At 38.0% G+C, this 22,630-nt stretch overlaps 1 protein-coding gene across 2 annotated transcripts in view; it reads left to right on the forward strand.

Moving 5' to 3' along the window:
- ryk (receptor like tyrosine kinase) overlaps window positions 1-22,630 on the forward strand; it is a 71,519-nt gene that overhangs the window by 17,227 nt on the left and 31,662 nt on the right. For both annotated transcript variants that reach the window (XM_065240928.2, XM_065240933.2), the window contains exons 2-3: window positions 16,312-16,433; window positions 16,907-17,006. In XM_065240928.2, the coding sequence (XP_065097000.1) occupies window positions 16,312-16,433; window positions 16,907-17,006 (222 nt within the window). The remainder of the gene's footprint in view (window positions 1-16,311; window positions 16,434-16,906; window positions 17,007-22,630) is intronic.

Here is a 22,630-nt window from a genome sequence, read left to right on the forward strand (position 1 = left end):
TACAGTACTGTACATAGAATACACTAGAGCTGCAACTATCGACTATTTTTTCAACCGATTAATCTATCGATTATTTTTCCGATTAATCGAATAGTCTAATTATTTTTTTATACATATAATTCCCCAACAAATAATAAATGTAACATCTGCCATTAACGCCAACATTTTATTTAAGCATTTTCTTAATTAAACAAACACACAAACCAAAATTTTCAACATGAAAAATAAAGTGGCAGTGCCACTTTAAAAGAGGCATTATTCACCTTAAACAATAAAATAGGCATATATTAATATTTTAAACATTAGTTTATTATTAGTACATGCATTAACTCGGCATTAGTTCAGACTGAAGTAAAAATAAGTTCATTGTGATTCATGAACCCTTATATAAAATGTAATGGTTATATTATTACTGTTAATATTATTACTATTAGTAGTACTGCATTCTCATTTAACTTTAACATTTAACTTTTCTTAAGTTCCGGGTAAAAAACAGTTCAGTTAGTATGATCTTCTAATATTTTATAAACAGCGTTTACGCTGCTGTTACTTTAAATAAACGCATGTCAGGAATACCTTACAAGACGAGCTTCTGTAATATCTGCGCACATATTCGCAAAAAAGACGTTCATTGGGAACTCCAGACTGCCAGCTGGCTTTGTGCAGCAGTGCACGCGGGCACATGCCTATCAGTTCTCAATGTGACAGTAACTTATTATTTCAAAACTTCTTAATATAAAAACATGTCCTGCTCTTTATTTACTGTTTCAACATACTGCCCAGAAGCGATGCAATGTCGCGTCTGTCAGGCGTCTCGCAGCTCGTATTAAACGAAGATATAAACGCAGCTGTATTGAGCACAATATGTATTGATTCTATTGTTGTATAAAAACTTACTGTAATAGTTCAAATTCTTACGCTGACGTCTCGTCATTTTGAGGTCGGAGAGCCCCAGGTTGTTTTCTTTTAAGATGATCATACACAGGTGTTGCGCTGCTGTGGTATGCCATTTCAGTTTTACACAGTATGTGTTTTATTTGGTCTCTGCTTAAAGTATTCCCACACTTTTGATCGCGTTCTGTCTGTTTGGTATAACACTTGAATCACCCGGTCGGAGCTGAAGCCGCCTTCATTTCAAAATGTAAACAGTGCGACGCATCGACGCATTTCCGGCAAATCGACGTAATTACGTAATCGACTACGTCGACGCGTCGTTCCAGCCCTAGAATACACTATATACTTTAACATAATATACTGTATATGAATAAATACAATGCAATGCAATGACCACTCACAAATGTGGTGATCACTCACAAATGTGGTGATCCAACACTTATATTGATGTGACAAAGATATGTACTATAGGCAAGAAGGTAACAATAAACGTTATTATCCAAAAAGAGTCGGATATCAATGCACTAAACAGTAAACTTGACTTATTATAAATAACTAAAATACATAAAACTTGCATCATTTGCAGTTTTGACGAGAATAACGTTATAAAGAGAAACTTATGAAGTCATTGATTATTATCTTTACAGTAAGTTGTGTACTTCACAAATTTGTTAGCCACTCACCGTTACGAAGACAATGCTTGACGGAGCACATACTAATGTACGCTATGTTTAATGTTGTGCACAACGTTTTTATAACACAAACCCAGGGTTCCGTGCAAACTTTAGACTTTTATAAAACTAAAGCGTCTTTGCTCCGCCTCTTTTATTTAGCAAGGGTGTAGAGTTGCGCGAGCTTATTGAATCAATTGCTCTGAAATGAGCATGTTAACTAACAACACAAGCAGCAGTAATCTCATATAGTGTTATATAAGTGCATGGCTGCACGTAGTTTAAACGTGTCATTTCTCCGTCTCGCGTCATTTCTCCCGCTTGCGTTTTAACTCGCAAGTCGACAAAGAGACGGATTAAAAACACCAAATGTAAACGGGAATGCGTCTCTCTTGTCCATTTATAATCCAATCGACCAAAGCGCGTCTTAATACCAGGTGTAACAATGTTGTGAAGAAGACACTGTGTGACTGCTTCCATGCCACCTGAACTGAGAGACTGACTGAAGTGAAGGGGGTGGGGGATTGGATGGTGTCACTACAGTGAGTGACCTGGGTCACCATTAGCAACCAGTAGGGCGCACTCTGCTGGACAAACAAGTACTTACATCTTTCAAATGCATTTAATGTGTTCTGTAACAAACGTTCATATCGGCGCATATCTGCGGCTTATACGCCGATACAGATATATCTGCGACATGCTCATATCGGCCGATAAAATCGGCAAAACGATAAATCGGTCGGGCTCTATAAATAACGCATTTACAATACTCCCAATACTTCCAATGACGCCATGTGTTAATTCAGTTTATAGGCATGCATGAGTTAGTATAACCAAAACAACAATGGCGGCCATACTGTGTTTTACTGTTCAAGATAATGAGAAGATATTTATTAATGCTTTTCCAACAAAGTTTAAAAAATGTTTGCGTTTTATACTTCAGACTCACTTGCAGTAATAAACCTACCTTATTGTTTATCTAAACACATGCTCAATGCTTTCGCTGTCTTGATTGTTTGTATTTATCTATAGAGAAATGCGTATGTGGGCAGGTGTGCAGTGTTTCTTAACAGTGTAACATCACCTTCTACTAGCCTAGCATATTTAATATAGCAGATTTGGTGGTAAATGTGGATCTTTTTGAAAACGTCATGTATGTTAAATTATTCATTAACCAAAAGGAAAATCTTTTCAGTTTTCACTACATTTTTTGGAAACATAGCCTAAACTAAGTGATAGAAAAACAAAAACATTCACTGATGTAATATGGACATTTACATTTGTGAACTGAAATTAAACAAGGTAGAAATCGATTGTTATGCTCATTTTAGCAGGCAGAATCTGGGAAGTAACGCAAACACATCTCCCAACGGGTCTTCATGTGGATTAGTCATTTACTGAGATTCTCTTTGGCAGTATCAGTAATTATTTCTCCAAATGTGACTGCCACTGTATGAGCAAATAAATCCTTTATTATCAGGGGGATAGCACAAACATAAATAATGTATGCACTTAGCCACTTTTTACCCCTGCTAACCACATGGACCTTCCCCTGCTTCCAAAACACATCCATAGTTTTACTGTTTTGAACAATGGTAGGCTACTCTGGTAGAGTTGGCTTTAACTGAAGTAAGATTAAAGAGACGCGAAGCGGAGTCCCCTTAGCTGTTACAGGGCTCTACACTAACTTTTTGCACTGGGTGCACCCAAATTTTTTTGCATTTAACACGGCAGTTTTACAAGCGCCCATAGTGGTTAAATGTAAAGAATATAAACTAACATGTATTTTATAATTTTCATGCTGTGATTCTTTTTTCCCTTATAGCCTATTGCTTTTATGTTTGTTCTAAAATCTATTTCCTAAAAATGCCGGAGGGAGAGCCAAAATGCACGAAAAAGTCTGAGTCTGTGCGCACAAGAAAGAGAGCCAAAATGTGTGTGTGCAAAACAAAGCGAGTTTGTGCAAGAGAAGGAAGGAAGAGAACTTATTTTGTGTTACCAATGATGGCAAATCCTGCACACAACATTAAAACTACAATGAAAGATAGGAACAAAGCAACGTTTTAAGAGTATTTTTAGGAAAAAGATTTTAGAACAAACAAAACCATAGGTTATAAGGGAAAAAAGAATCACAGCATTAAATGTATAAAATACATGTTAGTTTATATTCTGTACATTTAACCACCATGGGTGCTTGTAAAACTGCAGTGTTAAATGCAATGCAGTCAAAAATTTGGGTGCACCTAACTTTTGTGCTGGTGCACCTAAGAAAAAAGTTAGGGGCACCAGTGCAACCAGTGCAAAAAGTAAGTGTAGAGCCCTGCGCATAGCTAATGGTATAGGAGACAGATACTGAAAACATGAAATCTGTATATAAATGCCGGGTACATTTTTGGCTAATGTAGATTTTTCTACAAGTCAACGCAGTGATTATGATGTGGTGTTATTCCTTAGGTTAATTTCTGGTTAATGAGTACAAGAGCACACAATGGATTTATTTAACTGCTTTGGTATTAATGAGATATTAGTTGATATTGTGGTAATAGGTAAAGGTGTTTCAGTGTTTCATGTATTTAGGCTTCCTTCTCTTGCACAAACTCGCTGTTTTGCGCACACACATTTTGTCTCTTTCGCCTGTGCGCAGGACTAGGACTCTTTCATGCATTTTGTCTTTTTCGCACGCACAGACTCTGTCTCTTTCATGCATTTTGGTGCTCTCTCGCGGCATTCGCCTCACATTTGTTCACAACCGTGGCTCATAGTTATGAGGGAGGAGGGGAGACCACGATGTGTGTGTGTGTCCAATGTATATCTGCTGTTGAACCAGAAGAAGACTTTCTAGTTGCGGAGACTTTTTTCATTTGAATGACTGGTCACACTGTTGCAACCTCAGAAGTCGCACCAAAAAAATTTTTAACATTTGAAAATTTTGGTTGCATGTGCGACCAAATTGGTCGCACTCTCGAGCCCTGTGTTATAAAATGCACTACTAACACCTCTGCTTCGCAGGGCTTATTGCTTTTATAAAACGGTTACTTCATATGCAGGATTTCATAAAATAAAACACACATAAGTTGTATCACAGATGTGTCGGAATCAGTTCTGAAGGACTAAAAAAACATGCTAGTTTTTCTTTTGGGACTTCTTTCACTTTCCAGAAAAAAATATCTTCTTTAAATAAACATAAAATATATCAAATGAAAGAACAGACCCTCTGCTTCTAAACAAAAAAAAAAACTTTCATCCTACTTTTATTTGTTCTGTTATCACCTCTCAAATTTTCAGCTAAAAGCTGAGATAATTCCATTTTTGTGAAGAACTGAAATTGACATTCATTTGTTAAGAACTGACATTACATTAATTGTGCTATTGTAGAAAAATTTAAAATATGATTAAAGATTGTGATGTTTATTTTCATAAATCAATACATACAACAGTGGCGCAGTGATACTTATGTAATGTAGTCTGAACCGTGGGGTTACCGGGGTATTTTATCACGCCTTAGAACGAGTTTCAACCAATCAAAATGAAGGACCAGAACGGGCCGTTTTATAATATTGCTTGATACGAGTCCATCTGTGGTTAATTAAATTAAATTCATTGGACATGATTTAGAAAGCACACACACAACTCATATCAGAGCAAAAACAAAATCATGAGGTCAAAGGAACTGCCTGCCATGCTTAGAGACAGGATTGTTGCACATGTACATAAGTTACGTGAACATGACAGGATTAAGCAAATCTGATGAAAGTGAAAGATATTATTTTTAAATGAAGTCCCAAAAGAAAAACTAGCATGTTTTATTTTTTTAGTCCTTCAGAACTGATTCCGACACATCTGTGATTTTGACCAATGGGAGCACAGAGGCTGTTCCATACACACCATTCAAACATTGCAAAGCCAGATGATTTAATGACTTAAGATTTTATTTCACATATAGAAGAAACCCAGATGTTTCTGCTCACAGGCATTCTTCAGTGCATAATCTGACACAGTTACTATAGTAACACAAAATATTGTGTATTCTGAATGGGGCATAGGGGTTGTTTCATTTAATTCATCAATGGTTTGTTCTTTTAACAGCTATGCTGTTTTTCCTGTGTTTAATGAGAGATTACATTTTCCTGAACAACTAGTAGTGGAAAATAGGCACAGCATTACAGTGGGTTTCAGCCCTTTTACTAAACACACCGTATCAAATTTTCACTCATGATGGCAAAAGAGATAATGGTCCACTGGAATGCCACCAAGCCTGAAACCACAGCAGGCCCAGTATCAAGTAAAATCATTCTCCATTAAAATGCCTGAAAGCTACTTCTAAAATAACAGGGGCAAAGTATGGCACTAGTGACAGATTCTTTTGCTTTGCCCACATAGTTGCTTGATTTGAACATATGCCCAAAGCAAGTAAGGAGAAAGCTTTTAAGGGGAGCTGAAAGAAGAGCAGGGGACTATTACAAAAGACGTCCATGAATAGAACGGGAATGACTGGCAGTAGTAATCTCATTTGTATGCTTGTCTACTCGAACAGCCATACTGAATGGGGGTTGGCCCCCTTATTCCTTCTTTTCTGTCTTGCTTTAAACCTATAATTTATTTGAGGAATCTACACTATTTCTCTTAACATTTTTTTAAAGTCTAAGCTTGATATGTGCAGGTGTAGGAATTTGGATACTTTTGTCAATAATACATTTTTTAAAATGTCTTAATATTTTTCCCACCAGCTTTTTGAAAAAAGTTACTAACCAGCGCCAGAATTTTTATGATTTTCACAAAAGGTTAATGTCTTCCAGAGAATTTTCTTCTTTAAATATATAAACATACAATATATTAATTTTCCCAAGTTTTACATAGCTAATTTTTTATGACCCCTATAAAAGAAAAATGAGATGTCAGCTCGGATCATTTATAAAGGGAGATATTTTAGGACACATATTGGTTGTTTTAATTCCAATACCAGAATTGGAAATGTGGCCGATTCCACAAAAAATTCTGGCATCGGAATCGGCAAGTACTTCAACCCATGTCCCGAACCGATAGCATTTCCCTGAACGACCTTGTTATGCCTGCTATAGCTAACGCTAAACCTAACTCTAAACCTAGCTCTGTATCTCTTCTCTAGACGTCCACTTCACATGCAGCCCTTTGTCATGTTACTTCTCAAATGCGTTATTACTGTTTTATAAGAGGAGTGGCTAATCAAGCTCTTTGCAGTAGTATAGGCTAAGATATCTGCGCTTTCACTTAACTAATTGATATAGTTATATTGAGAGAGAGAGAGAGAGAGAGAGAGAGAGAGAGAGAGAGAGAGAGAGAGAGAGAGAGAGAGAGAAGTTAAAGTTCACGGAAAGTGAAAGTATACCCGCTACCTTTCACCCTACATACTCCGGGAGTCACATGAGTCCTTTCAATATGGATCACGGATAAACAGCGATTCGTCACGCTACTTTTAAAAGTGCATCTGAATCGATACGGAAGGTGTTGAATCGATGCGCGCATCGTCAGTCGTTCATGACAATGTATCGTCGTATTGATATGTTGAACACAGCACTAGTGAAAACAGTGACATGTCTCATATGCTATGCTGCAATTTGGATGGCATAAATGAGTAACTAAAGTTAGCATTTGAAGACTGGTCCCCCTGAAGAACATGATTGTGACACAAAGGTGAGAAAGATTATTATTCAAGTCTCTTATTTCACTACATTGTGGTGACACTTAGGCTGCATCAGAAAACTACCCTGCATCATGAGACAATGACTTCAGAGAAATTCTTTTGGACAAACTTCATAGGCGCAGCGCGTTTGACATATAAACAGAGAGTGCCTTTGTGATAACTAATCACATATTTGAAAACTACAATACAAATTTCTCGCTAGAAATGCAATTAAAATATGTAAAAAGTGAAAATATACATTTATTTACACTAAATTTGTTCTCCAGCCACTTTCTTGGCGGCCATTTTATTTTTTCGAACTCGACCAGGCTTGACCAATCACATTCCCCATGCGCACACGCATAGAATTTGGGCCAGGACGATGGAGGTATCTCAGGAGTCAGGAGGTATCTTGATGCCTTCCTTGCCTTGGAATGCTGCCTCAGAAGGCAGCAATTTAGAGTTTTCGGACACAGCCTTACTGCTTTTATGTTTAAAAACTCACAGGTGGGGGTTGGGAGAATTTTGACTCTCGCTGTAAGCGAAAGACCCCTCACATCAGACTGGGCCCACTTGACCGTTCAGAGAGTGTCCGAAGGAAAAGTTTCATAGAGTTGGAAGTAATAGAGCTATTGAGACAGACTGGAAATAGGGATGCAACAAATATGTAAAATAAAAAAATTGTGTTTTGAACAACCAATCATGAAAAAGTATTCAAGTGCACCCCAGAAACCGAAACAAATTTACAAAAAAGGGCATAATATGACTCATTAAGTGATCTGAATGGTAGGTGCCTTTACTTCCGATGTTGTGGATATAATTTTAATGTTTTTCTATCATAACAATTGTACAGGGATGTGATTTCTGTTCAGTAATTTGGTATATACGGACAGGATTCAGCTTTCTTTTGTAAGCCGATAAATGTGTGCTCTTATGCCAGTAAGAATAACCTAGCAATTTTTATACATTTATTTCCAGAATTTAGTACTTTTTGTTTGTGTGGGCCTAAGGTGTGGGGACCAAATATCCTAACAAAGAACGTTTTACCAGTAATTTGTAAAAAGCAGAAAAATATCTAAATGCTGTTTATTTGAAAATAAAAAAGTGCAGAAAGTTTTCTGTGAGTGTTGGGATTAGGGATTGGAAAAGGGAATATACATTTGGAAAGTATAAAAGTCTTTTAAGTCTATGGAAAGTCCCTATAAAATGTAAACATAGAGCATGCGGCGCGTGTTGATTTGTCATCAGATCTTGTCTGTCTATGGCATTCCATTGCATGAAAAGACATGTCGATGCATTGAATTCAGTGTCAGTGAGTTTCTTTTGAAATATTCACAGAGGGTTGCTGTAAAAAATTAAATAGTTGCAATGACTAAAACATCTATTCTCTATTAGGTTGTCTGTATGCACTTTCTTTGTAAAATATGAAATTAATTTATGTTGTGTTAAAAGTTGTCTTTTCACATAATAAGCGTTGTGTGTAACTGTAGCCCACACAGGGCTGTGTGTTTCTCCAGAGGTCAGAATTCTCCTTGGAGAGTTGTTCTGCCTACGCTTCTCTATGGTTAGGGTTATTTTCACCAAGATGTCACATCCAAGATGTGACACCACCACCACTTCCGCTGGGCCCACTGACGTTCTGTCCCTCCCTTTGCATTTCAGTTTACCATGATAACATTCATGGCGACTCTATGAAGAGTAACGGGAAGTGCCACATCTGAAAGTGTTTTTTCCTTTGCAGTGCTGCACTCTGTGTCTGGTCTGCATGCCTGCCTGCTAGTTTCTCATTTACTTTTAGCCCACACCTGTTTGGTATTACACTGATTACTCGCTTGACCATCTGTCATAGAAAAACTCTGGTAGACGAGAAACTCCAATGTAGCCGCCATGCTGACATTCCTGATTATAATGAGACTACTGATAAACAGTGAGGCTTACCCTGCCACTTACCTTATTTTGCATGTTTTGCCACTCTCTTTGGGTTTGGCTTGACCCCTTAGTTCTTTCTGGCTTTTGCACCCTTGAACACAGAATTCCATGGACTTTACTGGCTACATAGTGTGCAAACATTTGTAGGGAGAGCTGTTGCTGTTTTTTGTTGTTGCTGTCCTCTCACCTGTTCTCAGTCAAGATGTAATGCTCGTATCTGGTATCTCTTGACGTTTGATGTTTAAATATTAGATGATAACCCATTGAACTTGTGACGGCGCTGTACATTTTGCACCTGACTGACTGTATTTCCGGAAATCACGGCATCCTTTTAAACCATAGTGCCTCAGTGATGTGAGGTGTGGTCGGCTTCAAAGCATTGCGCGGATCGTCGGGTTGCCGCGAGTGCGCAGACTTATCTGTTTGTTTTTTATTCATGCATGGTAACGTTACTGATGTCATACAGTGGCTGCGTACTGTAGCTCAACACAAGGTCAAACACGCACCCTTTACTACCACAGGCGCTTGTGACGCTAACCAGATATCCAAATGCCGCCATAACCACAATAAATAAATAAATAAAACCGACATGATTATCGTTTTTGTGATCGATCATTGATGCCACGTTCGGGTACACGAGCAATCGAGTACTTGTGCCCATCTCTAAAAAAAAGTACTGATGTGCCATTGCAAGGTTTTTGGCTGGTTTGGTTAACTAGAGGCACCCATTTGCCACCCATTGACCACTGTTGTATCATTTGTGAGATATTAAACCACCTGAAATGTTTTAAAACATGTCATGTCCTAGCACATTCAGACATTTGTAATCCTATTAATAAATCTTTAAATTAAAAAGTTTAGTTATTTGTGCAAACAAAGCTTCTATTTCTTCCATTGTGTTGGCTTAGACTGTTGCTATGGTTTTAAGGATGGGCACAAATCTTGCATCCTATTGGTTAAATTTTATACAATGCATGGATTCTAGTGTACATGGAGTTGACTGTATGAGCAGCAACAATTTTAAACACATGAAGAGGGGTTTGTGAGATCTAGCAAAACTTATAAGAGAATGGAGTTTTAAAGGGATAGTTCACCCAAAAGTTGTGTCAAACCTGTATAAATTAACTTGTTCTGCTGAACAGAAATAAAGATATTTTGAGTAATGCAGTGTTGAAGCACTATCGACTTCCATTGTATTTTTTACTACTTTCGAAGTCTTCAGTGGTGTGTCTGCTTCCTGCTTGATTACAAATGTCTTCCTTATCATATCTTTACCTTAATGCAGTCTTCCTCAAGAAATGGCCAAAGCCTCCTAGATAAAACATATTTAAAAAAAAATCCCCTTCCAATTGTTAAGTACTACTCAACTGATCCTTTTGTCTGTTGGAACATAGCTGCTCTCCGTTCCCTCCTTTTCACTCTCTGAGCTTGTCTGCTGTTTGTTTTCTGTGAACTGAGGGATCATGGATGAACTAGACCCAGAGTACAGGAGACTCTTTGTTCTACCTGTGCTTACCTCTTTTCCTGGCTTTCACATTGTTTTGTTCCACCTTTCCGAAGATAGACATGTGATCTACAAAACCAAGGAATCTAAAACTGCATGTCTGGTAAAGGGGTCTGCGGTAATGTAGGGTCTGTTGGAGTTGACATGGATCTTAATTGCTTTTCCATTCATGTATTGTATTTAATTTCAGCTTGATTCTTTGTGCTCTGTGTTAAAGCAACACTATGTAGTTTCCATGTAAAAATGACTTACAGCTCCCCCATGTGGTTGAAAAGCGCAACAGTGCCTGGTATCAGACACTCTTCTGCAGGCAGGGGGAGGGGCGGGGCTGTGTTTCCTATCCTCCACCGCCACTTTCAGAGTGTGCTTGTAGCAACTAGGAGGCTGCTCATGTTGCAGCAACAGTACAATTTGTCCAGTTAAAAGTTGTTCTATCACTGAAATAATTTTAGAGACATTATTTAAAGGTAAAAAAACTACATAGTGTTGCTGCAACATGCAACAACTACATAGAAAAGCCTTGTTTTCTTTGAATCCCGGACCACAGCTTAAAAACCACAAATTCTTACTCTGCTTTGAAGTAGTTACGTAGTACATTTTCACAGTTTTACAGGAGTCACATAACCACCATAGAGCAATGGCTGGATGTTAAGCAGAATTTGTATAAGCAATTTAAACATAATTATCAGAACAATCTAAATAATGAAAGATAACTTGCATATTTCCCCAAATGTTGGGGCAAAGAACCTGAAATTTAGTTGGGCTGAGTACCCTCAGTTATAATGATTGACTTGTTCAAAAAGGGCACTATCCCAGTGTCACACAGTGATGGAATGACATCAGCTAATGAAGCAAGATGTTTTGGAAACGTTACTTGATGCAGAGTGGAGATTTTCTTTAATAACCACCACACCTTAACATGCTTCTGGTTCCCCATCAGTAAGCTTTTTTGTCTGGATTATTTTTCTGGCCTGTATTGGAATCACTTTTTATGCAGTGGAAACGCACAGAACCCTGTTGGTTGAAACGGACATTCAGATCCTTAGTTCTTCTATGCCATTTTCGCCACTTTTATGAGTCATGTGTCTTTTGCATTGGCTGGTTTAGGGAAAATTCAGAAATACAAAGCTTTGTGAAGGTCTTCAAGCAAGAGCTACCAATATAATGCTTTATAGAGTTCTTGCCCTGTAGACATGTTTTTTTCTTTGGTTTTTAAGAATAGTGCGAGCAATTCAACCATGAAAGGAGTTTTGAAGCTATATAAAAAGACATTAACCCCCCCCCCCCAGATTGCTTTGTAAAGGTTTGGTTTTGAAGTAAGCGGAAACCATGGTTGAGAGCCTTTTTTTCCTGAAGCACTAAGGTTAACCACAGGTCTTTTGAAACAACCTTGTTACTTATGCATTAGAAAAAGAGGTTAAGAGCTCATACATGCCTCATATATATGCGCAAGACATAGGCTTTTACAGTGTAAGATTCTACACAGGGTTTACTACACTAATGCTAGACTTGCTAAAATATATCCTTCTGTCAGCGATGCATGAGATTTAATGGGTGTAAACAGTCACCAGCAGATTTGATCCACATGTTAGGGGACTGCCCCAAATGATCTGATTATTGGACAAAAATATTAAAAACTTTAGAAGATGCCTCCACCATAGACCTTGAGACAAATCCACTTTTGGCCATTTTTGGGCTAGCAGTTGATGCCAGTCCACCCGTAACGGTCCAAAAGGCTTTAGCTTTTACTACTTTACTAGCAAGATGTCTCATCCTTTTCAAATGAATGCATGTGACTAACCCCTCTTCTCTTGATGCATGGCTAAAGGAGGTGTTCAGTTGCATTAAACTGGAAAAGATCAGACTCTCACTTACTGGTTCTTTATAGACCTTTGACAAGGTGTGGCACCCCTTTTTATCTGCTAGCTATTGATGTTACATCATTATTATAATTATTATTATTATTATTATTATTATTATTATTGTTATTATTATGGTTGTTATTATTATTGTTGTTATGATTATTATTATTATTTATTATAACTATCTTTTAGTATTAATCGTCCATGGGAACTTATATGTTGTTGAGGGAGAGAAGTGTGTTTTTTTGGGATAAAGTTTGTAATAACATGGTATATGTATAAAATGTATCTTGTAATTGGTGATTTGATGTTCCATGTAAGGAAACTTAAAATAGAAAAAGAGGTTAAAATTGTCCCTACAAAGTCACAATCTGCGTATACTGAATGGTTTAATACATTTGTTTGGTAAATCATTAGTTTAAACCATTTTCATACAACCTTTTGCTTTCTTTTAGCTTTTCTTTCTGCTTTTCATTCTGGTCAGAGGGTTGTGCATACTTGATCGACGATCTTCAACGCATTCTTCATCCACCTGTTCTGTGGGCTCCATAATCAAACCAAGACTTGTTAGTCTGCAACTTCCTTAAAGGGCCTGAGATTTCATTGCCATTCTCATCTCTGCTTACATAGCAGTGTTTATGAGGCATATCAAAGCAGTATGAACCACACCGCAATTACTCTCAAGTCTGCCTGTATGTGTCTAGTAAATCTCATCAGACACTCAAAGCTCTCTGATTTATTATTTTAGGCAGGATATTTGTTTAGACTGGAAGGACCCATTAGGTTTGTTTACATGCAACCAAATAATTTGTTTGTAATCGTTTTGATGGCTCAGAAAAGTATGCATGTAAATGCGTTAATCATAGTATTTTCTCAATTGGATGCAAAATTACTTTGTGCACATTCTCGTCACAGAAAAATGCAATAGCAAGGCAATGGCGACACGAATTGTTAAGGTAACAGGGTCACTCGCTGTACATTCTGCAGCATTCATGTCTTTTATTACGTTACATAAAGCAATAAAATGGCATCATACCCTTACAAAAGTGTGTTTTGTTTGCCTATATCCGAAAACTTCTTAAGAATAACTTTCTTCAACTCAACTTAGACTTTGTACATTTTTCCAGAGATACAGTGGTGTGAAAGTGTTGGCCCCTTCCTGATTTTTTTTTTTATTATTTTTTTGTTTCAGATCATCAAACAAATTAAAATATTAATCAAAGATAACAAAGGTAAACACAACATGCATTTTTTAAATTAAGGTTTTTATTATGAAAGAATAACAAAATAGAAAAAACATGCATGGCCTTGTGTAAAAAAGTGCTTGCTCCTGCTGTTAAAACATAACTGTGGTTTATCACATTTAAGTTCAGTTTCTCTAGCCACACTCAAGCCTGATTACTGCCACACCTGTTTGCAATCAAATCACTTAACACAGCATTTCAGAAAAAGAACATCATACCAACAGTAAAATATGGTGGTGGTAGTGTGATAGTCTGCGGCTGTTTTGCTGCTTCAGGACCTGGAAGATTTGCTGTGATAAATGGAACCATGAATTCTGCTGTCTACCAAAAATCCTGAAGGACAATGTCCAGCCATCTGTTTGTAATCTCAATCTGAAGCGAACTTGGGTTCTGCAGCAGGACAATGATCCAAAACACACCAGGAAGTCCATCTCTGAATGGCTGAAGAAAAACAAAATAAAAGACTTTGGAGTGGTCTAGTCAAAGTCCTGACCTCAATCCTATTGAGATGCTGTGGCATGACCTTAAAAAGGTGATTCATGCTCAAACCCTCCATTGTGGCTGAATTACAATAATTCTGCAAAGATGAGTGGGCCAAAATTCCTCCACAGCACTGTAGATTTATTGCAAGTTTTGGCAAATGCTTGATTGCAGTTGTTGCTGCTAAGGGTGGCCCAACCAGTTATTAGGTTTAGGGGGCTAGCACTTTTTCACACAGGGCATGTGTGTTTAGATTTTGTTTTCCCTTCATAATAAAAACCTTTATTTAATTTATTTATATCATTAGGATGCTTTTGGGCTAGTTTTGAATGTCCATTGTTTTGGTTTTGATAAGCAAATCTGGTAACCCTGGCTGTGCGCCTGTGCAGATGTTTGGTTTGGATTGGATTATATATAATGTACATGTAAACAAACATTTTAATCAGATTGCAATGTTTAGGATACGTGTAAACTGTATTGTCGTAACCTGCAATCTGCAATTAAAGATTAAATTCAATCAGAGTGGCAAAATTAATGAGAGGTTAATAAACGTTAACTCAAATAGTGCAATAAGCCTTTAATGCATGTAACGTTTGTAAAACTTCAACCAAAATATTATTTATATTATTATTAATATTGGTTTTATTTGTGTGTTTTAAGAAGGGGTTAATGCCCCTTCCCCCCTCTGTTTGAGCAGACCCCTTTCAGACTGGCTCCAGACAGCCTTGGCAGGGTCTTCAAGTCATGATAAGGTTGCCCTGGGGCATGGTGAGAGATTTCAGCTGTCAGTTAACTTCACACTTCCCCGAGCCTCATTTGTATGAGAATCCGGCTCCACTTGCGACCTCAGCCTTAAGCTCGGCAGCATTGCCTATCTCTCTGGTTGTTTATTTCAGGATGAAAGCGTTAAAATTGAGAGCACAGGTATGCTGTGCTGCATTGGAGAGAAAGGCTTTCAGGTCGAGTCTATCTCGGGAATGTATAAAACTGTGTTTAGATTACAGTGTCTCTAGCCTGAGGTATTAGAAAATGGGGGCCATGTTGGGTGGAGCAGAGTTGTTTTTCTTTGGCAATAGAAGGTGAAGACCTTTAACGTAAACATACTCCACTTTTCATTTTTAGTAAGGTGGAGGTGATGGCTGAGTTACAGCCCTCTGTTGAAGAGGAAAACCTTTTTGCGTGGTTCTAAATGGAATGGGGGAGGAGAGAGGAATGAACTGTGGTCAACACTTGGGCTGCAGCCTTGGTAATTTCATAGGTACCATAGACTTAAGGGAAAGCATTCCACAGTCTTAGCATGAACCCTTGAGGTTGTACTTATGTCATTCTGTTTGGAAATTGTAATCCTGTTTTAGTGGCTGACTTGCCCGTTCTTTACAATACAATATAGTGATATAACCAGGGGTACATGGTTTTACATGAAAGACTTTGCTTTGTTTAGCCTAAGGATTAAGACTGTCAAATGGTTATAATTATACAACAATGACTGTGATTTTTTTTCACATTTATGCAGTCTGTTCCTTTAGAAACCATTGTAATTTAAGTAAAATGGTACACATTTCTAGTCTGTCAGGGGTTATTCAGGTACTTGAGGTGAAAAAAGGTGAGGATACATGTGATACACACACACAGAGAGAGAGAGGCGTGCACAGACACACACACACACACACACACACACACACACACACACACACACACACACACACACACACACACACACACACACACACACACACACACACACACACACGACAAATAGATGCTTATATAAAGATAGGTGCATGTATAGAAAGATGGATGCATAAAGAGATGCATATTACTTACCATACTGAAAGAGTGTATGTCTGTTTTATTCCTCTCTGGTATGATGTGTTGTTGCCATGGTACCTTTAAGCACCATAATATATTTTCAAGTCCTGTAGAAATCATTAGGCCTAAATAGGCACATACGATATTTTGATGGTGAAATAGGAAGTTCATATGAGCACATAACTGTTGTCTCACTTGAGGAAGGATGGTGGTGTGAAACTTGGAAACTTGGTTTAAACTCTGTCCTTTTTCTCTGCAGGTCTTGATGCCGAGCTATACTATGTGAGGGATGATGTGGTGAATCTTTATGCCCTGTCCTTCATTCTGCCTGTGCCCAGTGATACCAACAGCCTGCATTTCACTTGGCATTCCAGCAGCAAGGTTAACATTATTCATCATGTTTAAAACTCATGTTGCAATGCCTTTTCCTGTTTTCTGTGAGGTAGGGCTGCGTCATAGAAATCATGTATTTATTATTTTCTTAAGTGGGACATTTGTACTTCAGATGACAGGAAATTGTAACCAAATTGTAGCTAGTTACATTCTGAATGTTTGATGAAAGAAAAGATGTTGTGAGAAAGTTATTAATTTCATACTACAGTCATGTTTTCTATACTATAGTATTTTTTTTTTTTTTTTTAATAAAATGTAAACATGTGATTTGTAGTATTTTCTCAATCTGATCCCAAAAATACCTGTGTGCACATGTGCAGTGGAATTGTGCTTATATTCACGTTTTGTATTTAACACTTATTTACGCATCATGCGATACTCATTGTAAAGACATGCAATATAGGAAGACATTGGCACCATGCAATGTAAAATTAATCTTCCTTCTACTACTTTCTTCACAGGTGGATTACAGGTTGGGGTTTCAGGTAGAAAACACATCAGCCATGGATCAACCTCAGAGCAACATCTCTGCCCAGGGAGAGGTCCCTCGCAGCCGCTCGGGTGCGTGAAATAAACATCCTGGTCCTTTTCACAAATATGGGTGTTCCTGTAGCTCAGTTGGTAGAGCGTTACGTTAGCCGCACATAAGGTTGTGGGTTCCTTATACCTGCCATACAGATTAAAAGAGGTATAGCTTGAATGCATAATTTGCTTTGGATAAAAGCTACTACCAAAGGCGTAAATGTAGATATAGTTTATGTCTATAACAATTAGTAAAAGATCGGCTTTAGCTCTGGATGTTTTTGTTAATGTTTGTCATGCAGTTAAACAGGTATTGATCATATTGTGATGTTAAATGTGAGGGCTGTGCTGCTAGGCTATGATATTAGGCATCATCAATGACTGTTTAGATTAATGACAATTATTTGCAGTAGTAGTTGACTCTGTGTGGTCCTTTGAAGGTTTTGGTCAGGAGTAACTATGTTGCCAGCTGCTTTGGACACGTGCTCTAATGGAGTAATGGTTGCGGTCACATGTTTTTTTTTTTTAGCTATGTTTGCTAGGGCTGTTTCGAATACCATTTTTTGAGCTTCGAAGCTCTAGTAGAAATCAGATCGAATATTCAAAGCTTCGAAAGGAGGGGCTGAACATATTTTTCTCTTTAATAAAGGCAGGAATCTCTCTGTGCGTGTGTGTCTGTCAGTCTGTCTGTCTGTCTGTCTACAGTTTTATTATGTGGCGGATGTGTTTGCTGCGGACCCAAGGGAGTGTAGTGCCTTTTTTTTTTCGTGCAAAATGGACATGTGACACGTTTAGAATTAATAATCTTTTGATAAACTACAGAACAGCGCAAGCCGGAAGCGGTGTGCCTCACACGTCCTGCGAGAACAGCATTAGTGAAACAAAACACAAGAGCAATACTTTTAATAATGTAGCCTAACATTTTTCTAACAAACACTCCCGTATCAGAAATTAGCAGCACAGTAATTATTACTGACAACGTAAAGGGTAGGCCATTTAAATAAAACAACGAAAATAAATGAACGAAGTTCAACAAACTGTAAAATGGTAGCATACTTTCAAAATCAAGTTTATTTACTAACACTTACACCATCCAATATGTTTTTTTCATCAGTGGAACAATAAAGAAGATATTTTGGAGAAACTTCAGTGCTCTGTCATGCAAGTCAACAGATCCGCCACTTTAAGCATATATATCCAATACAAAACTAATCCCCCATAACTCCGTGTGACATATTGACGTCTTGTGAAGCAAATTAATCTGTTTTTGCAAGAAACTGAACGTTATTTACAACGCTATTAGCGTGAATGCCAAAGCAGGAAGCGCGCTTTCCGTTCGAGGCGATCTTCTACTGGTGGCGTTTGGTGGATGTTGGCTATGGATGTTGTTCTCCCTGCGCCACCTATAGAGCGGGAGCAGGAAGCGCACTTCCTCCTTGGCAAAAGCTCTGCATTAACGCTGAAAAAAAATATTTATAATATATATTTGAATCTCAAAACTGAAAATTGAATGTCAACCCTACGGAACGAATATTCGAATATTCTGGTCCAGCCCTAATGTTTGCCTCTTCTGTGTTTTTTAACCAATCCAGTGGCTTGTCAGATAAAATTAGTGTATAAATAAGTTAATAACTTGCTTTGTCCCCTGATGATATTGTTTATCAGCGATCTCACACGTTGACGATAGGACAGTTTGACTATAAAGTAGGATTGTGCCGATAGACGATCGTGTGTCGACGACTGTCAGACATATGGCCGATAGCGGGCTTTCTTGACGATAGGTTGCGTTATAGTTATAATTTTTAGCATCATAGTTTCACATTAACATGCGCATTGTGTGCTTGATTTTTTTTTTTCATTCACACTGCCAATGATTTGCCGGAATCTGCAAGGTCCCGGAAACACACGTGACCTGTTTAAAGTCCTGCACTTTTTTTCTACGCAGCGTCTGAAGTTTGCATATTATTTATTATTATTTCTCTCTCCAGAAACCACTCGCGTGCATTTTTGGTTATGATAAGACAGACTATAAAGGAGCGCGTGACACGCCGTTCTATGCTGGTGAATGATCTCAGCTTCATAGTGGATATTTGCAGAGCTCCCTGATCTCTGCTTTAATCCAGTTTGCAGACATTTCTCATCGTGATTGTTAATATGCATTTAAAACCCCCGTTTTGAGGAGCTGAACGATATATCTTGTTGGGATGACGCGCAGGCATTTTTGTTTATTATAAGCTCAAATGAGCATGTGACGCAATGTTTTTTTATGCTGCTGAATTATCTCTGAATTATCTTTATGCTGAGCTAATCTACCTGATATCTGCGTCAGTCTAGTTTGCTGACGTTTCTCGTTGTGAATGTTGATCTGCATGTAAATCTCTCATGTTGAACCAACTTCATGTTGCTATGACACGCGCATCCTCACTACGACACGCCCATTACGGCATTGTTTCGGCTTCTTGTTCACACAGAGGGTTTTTCGTGTATCTTACTAGGTCCTCTTTACGGGGACGATCCCAGAAAATTTACGGACCTGTTTGCGTTCACACAGAAGCGTGTCCGGGACATATGAGTTCTACGCAGCATTTGATTGGATAAAAACAATGTAATATCTTAGTGATTCATATTTATGAAAAGAAATAAAATCTGCTGCAAGTATATAGGGCTGTGCCGATACATCGCGTTCCCCATTAAAAAGACCTGCTTAAAATCGATACTGAATCGCAAGGCTCCGATTCTGTGTTTCATGCACAGCTTGTGCGTGTACCACGGCTCTGTGATCAGTAGGAAGTCCTTATCAATCTAAAATCACTATGAGTTTGAGTCGTTTATAATGTGCATTTAAAAAAGCAACACTCGCCAAACACAATCATTCAAAATATTTTTATTATCATGAAAATACCTGAAACAATCTGAAGAACACCGATATAAATATTCCTTTAGACATTTCCTGGAATAGGGTTTGGTATGCTACTTCTTCTGTGGCACAAATGGCGTTTCTACACGAGAGCGCCCCCTGGCTTTTGGATGTGGCGGCATTTCACCATAATTCATTCAAATTCATTCATTGAGAAAACGCGCATTTGCACGATTAATCAGCGTAGCCCTACAAGTATATAAGTTGCTTCAATCAAGGCTAACAGACATGAAGTAAAAGTCACGAAAATCCTATTTTAATTTCATATGGTTCAAATGAATAAAGTATTTATAACTTTACTCATTTACTAGGGGTCGCACGGTACATAAAAAAACCTCCAAACCATTCGGTCCGCTTGTCTCAGTTTGAAGCGTGTCTATGCCGCACAGTTCGACGTATGCGTAATGTACCCACATGTCCGTATGTTACCTGAAGCCTTGTATACTTTCATCTGGTTCCACAGCACTACCTCGGCTGACTGTGTGCGCACCTTGTCCGTTTGTGGAGGTGTTTATACTTGACGCACAGACTGGGTGCCAGTGTGATGAGACCTCATGCTTGGCCAGATTCGCCTGGAACTTGTGCTTTTTGTTATTTGACGTGCTCAACCGCCCACTCCACGTTGACATCATTTTTGCCACGCGCACCCTCGTGCTCGTGTGGACGCGTCAAGTAAACGAGGCTTGAAGCTACACTGAAGTTGGCAGTTTGATAAATGCAAGTTAATTTTTGGGTGCTTAAAGTTCAATCTGTGTGTGCTGAAAAGGCACATACGTTCCTGTAGAGATAGCAATACACATTCTCCTTAATTTGTCAAATAAATGAAAAGCATGTCATCAATGTCTTCTCTCTTGCTTTCCTCATAGATCGTCCCAATAATGTGTCAGTTCAGGTTACACTGTATCCTAAATTGTGGATAATTAAGCTATATATCACATGCTGAAGTAAATTTCCGGATTGTTAACTATTAAAAGAAAAAAGAACATCAAGAACCGTACAGATAGTCCAGGCAAACTAACTCATTTTGGAGCAAAAAATAGAAGTAATTGTAAAAGAATTTTTTTCAGCACAGATCATTTCTATGAGGTGTCCAGAACAACATACTAAAAGTCCTTAGAAATCCTAGTTGAGGAAATATGTTAATTTCTCATCAATCCGAAATGTGTGCCAATAAGGCCAGACTACAATACACCCCAATGGGGCTATTTTTTCCTTTACTCCTATCAAAATGAAACTTTACACAATGAAAGTACCCATGAAAAGTAATTTTTTTTGTATTACAAGTTGCTTTGAAAATTACATTTAATATGCAAATGAGCTATACACTAATCGAATATGCCCAAAATACACCCAAAAGTAACGTTTTGGTATTACAAGTTTCTTTTGAAATGAATTTGAATATCCACATGAGCTTTACACTTATTTAATATGTCCTAATTTGCATAGGCAGAAACATCATTCATATGTATGATAAATATATCGGCTCAATGTTCATCCAATCATCTGCTGCTTTTAAACTGGCCTCTAACCTGAAAACTGCCTGGCTTGGTAGTTCCTGCCAGCTGTTTAACCCCTGCCGGTATAATCTTCAGGGTCACGGAGGAACACAAGCCTGAACAGAAGGGGAGGGTTGTGTTTTTTTTGTGTGTTTGTGTTTTTACATTTTTTGTTTTTTATCCAGCCTGGATCCTCAACCCCTTCTCTGTGGCTTTTGGTTCGGGCACCCCCATATCATTTCCTGGTTTGTTCTTTACTTGGTTCTTCCCCTCTGGGTTATATTCATCTGATAAAGTTGCCTCACTAAAGCAATCTGAATTGCAGCACTAGCAAAATCTGTACAATTTAAATGCATGTTAAGTTAGAAAATAGATCAACACAGTAAATGCATTAACAAAACAAGAAAGACTGATTCCTTTTTTCTTAAGGTCACTAGTATAACAGCATAAATGTACCTGAGGTTTCCTTGCAGCACTGATATGGGTAAAAAAATTGCATTGCAAAATACATTCATTACAATGCAGTGCAATTGGCCATTTATTTTGTTGGGGCACTATTATGGGTCAGTGCTGAAACAGTTTATATAAAATCCTCTTATGTTTCTGAATTTACATTTACATTTTTTTTAAGAATGTGTAATTGATTGTTTTCCATACTTACATTTTAATCAGGGAACGAAAACCCTACCGTATTATAGATTTTTATTTAAAACCAACTAAATGATTTCAGACTTTTTCCATTCAAGATGACACATCGAGCTCTTCAAACAATCCAACCCCACTCATTTTGAGGCTGTAATTCTACATCTCGTCTATTTGGCATAGGAAAGGGATGGCACTGAAAAAAGTAAAGAATGACACTAAATAACACCAATAAAGGTGTTTAGCCAGTCACAGGAAAATGTGGGAAAAGGTATCATCATTGCAGGTGAAAATGCTCTGGTATCACTGTATGGGGGCAAAAGGATGAATCACTGGACATGCTAAGATACAGGCAATTCGTTATTAAAGTAACTCAGAACTCAATCTCTCCCTCCAACGTCAGCAGCTGCAAAGTTCCATAGTCGTTGGGTCTTTTACCAAATTATGAAGTGGAAAGGGGGAAGTGAACCTATGGACCCAAAACCTTGGGGGTGCCATGTTTTGGATGGGAGATTAATGCCAATAATGACAGATCAGCCAAGCAGTGTAACGAGCCAACCCCATGTCAATTTTTTCCCAGGCTGGGAGGACCAGCTTAAACCAGCTAC

This window comes from Paramisgurnus dabryanus, chromosome 7 (genome assembly GCF_030506205.2).
Source record: "Paramisgurnus dabryanus chromosome 7, PD_genome_1.1, whole genome shotgun sequence".
NCBI classification, from domain to species: Eukaryota; Metazoa; Chordata; class Actinopteri; order Cypriniformes; family Cobitidae; genus Paramisgurnus; species Paramisgurnus dabryanus.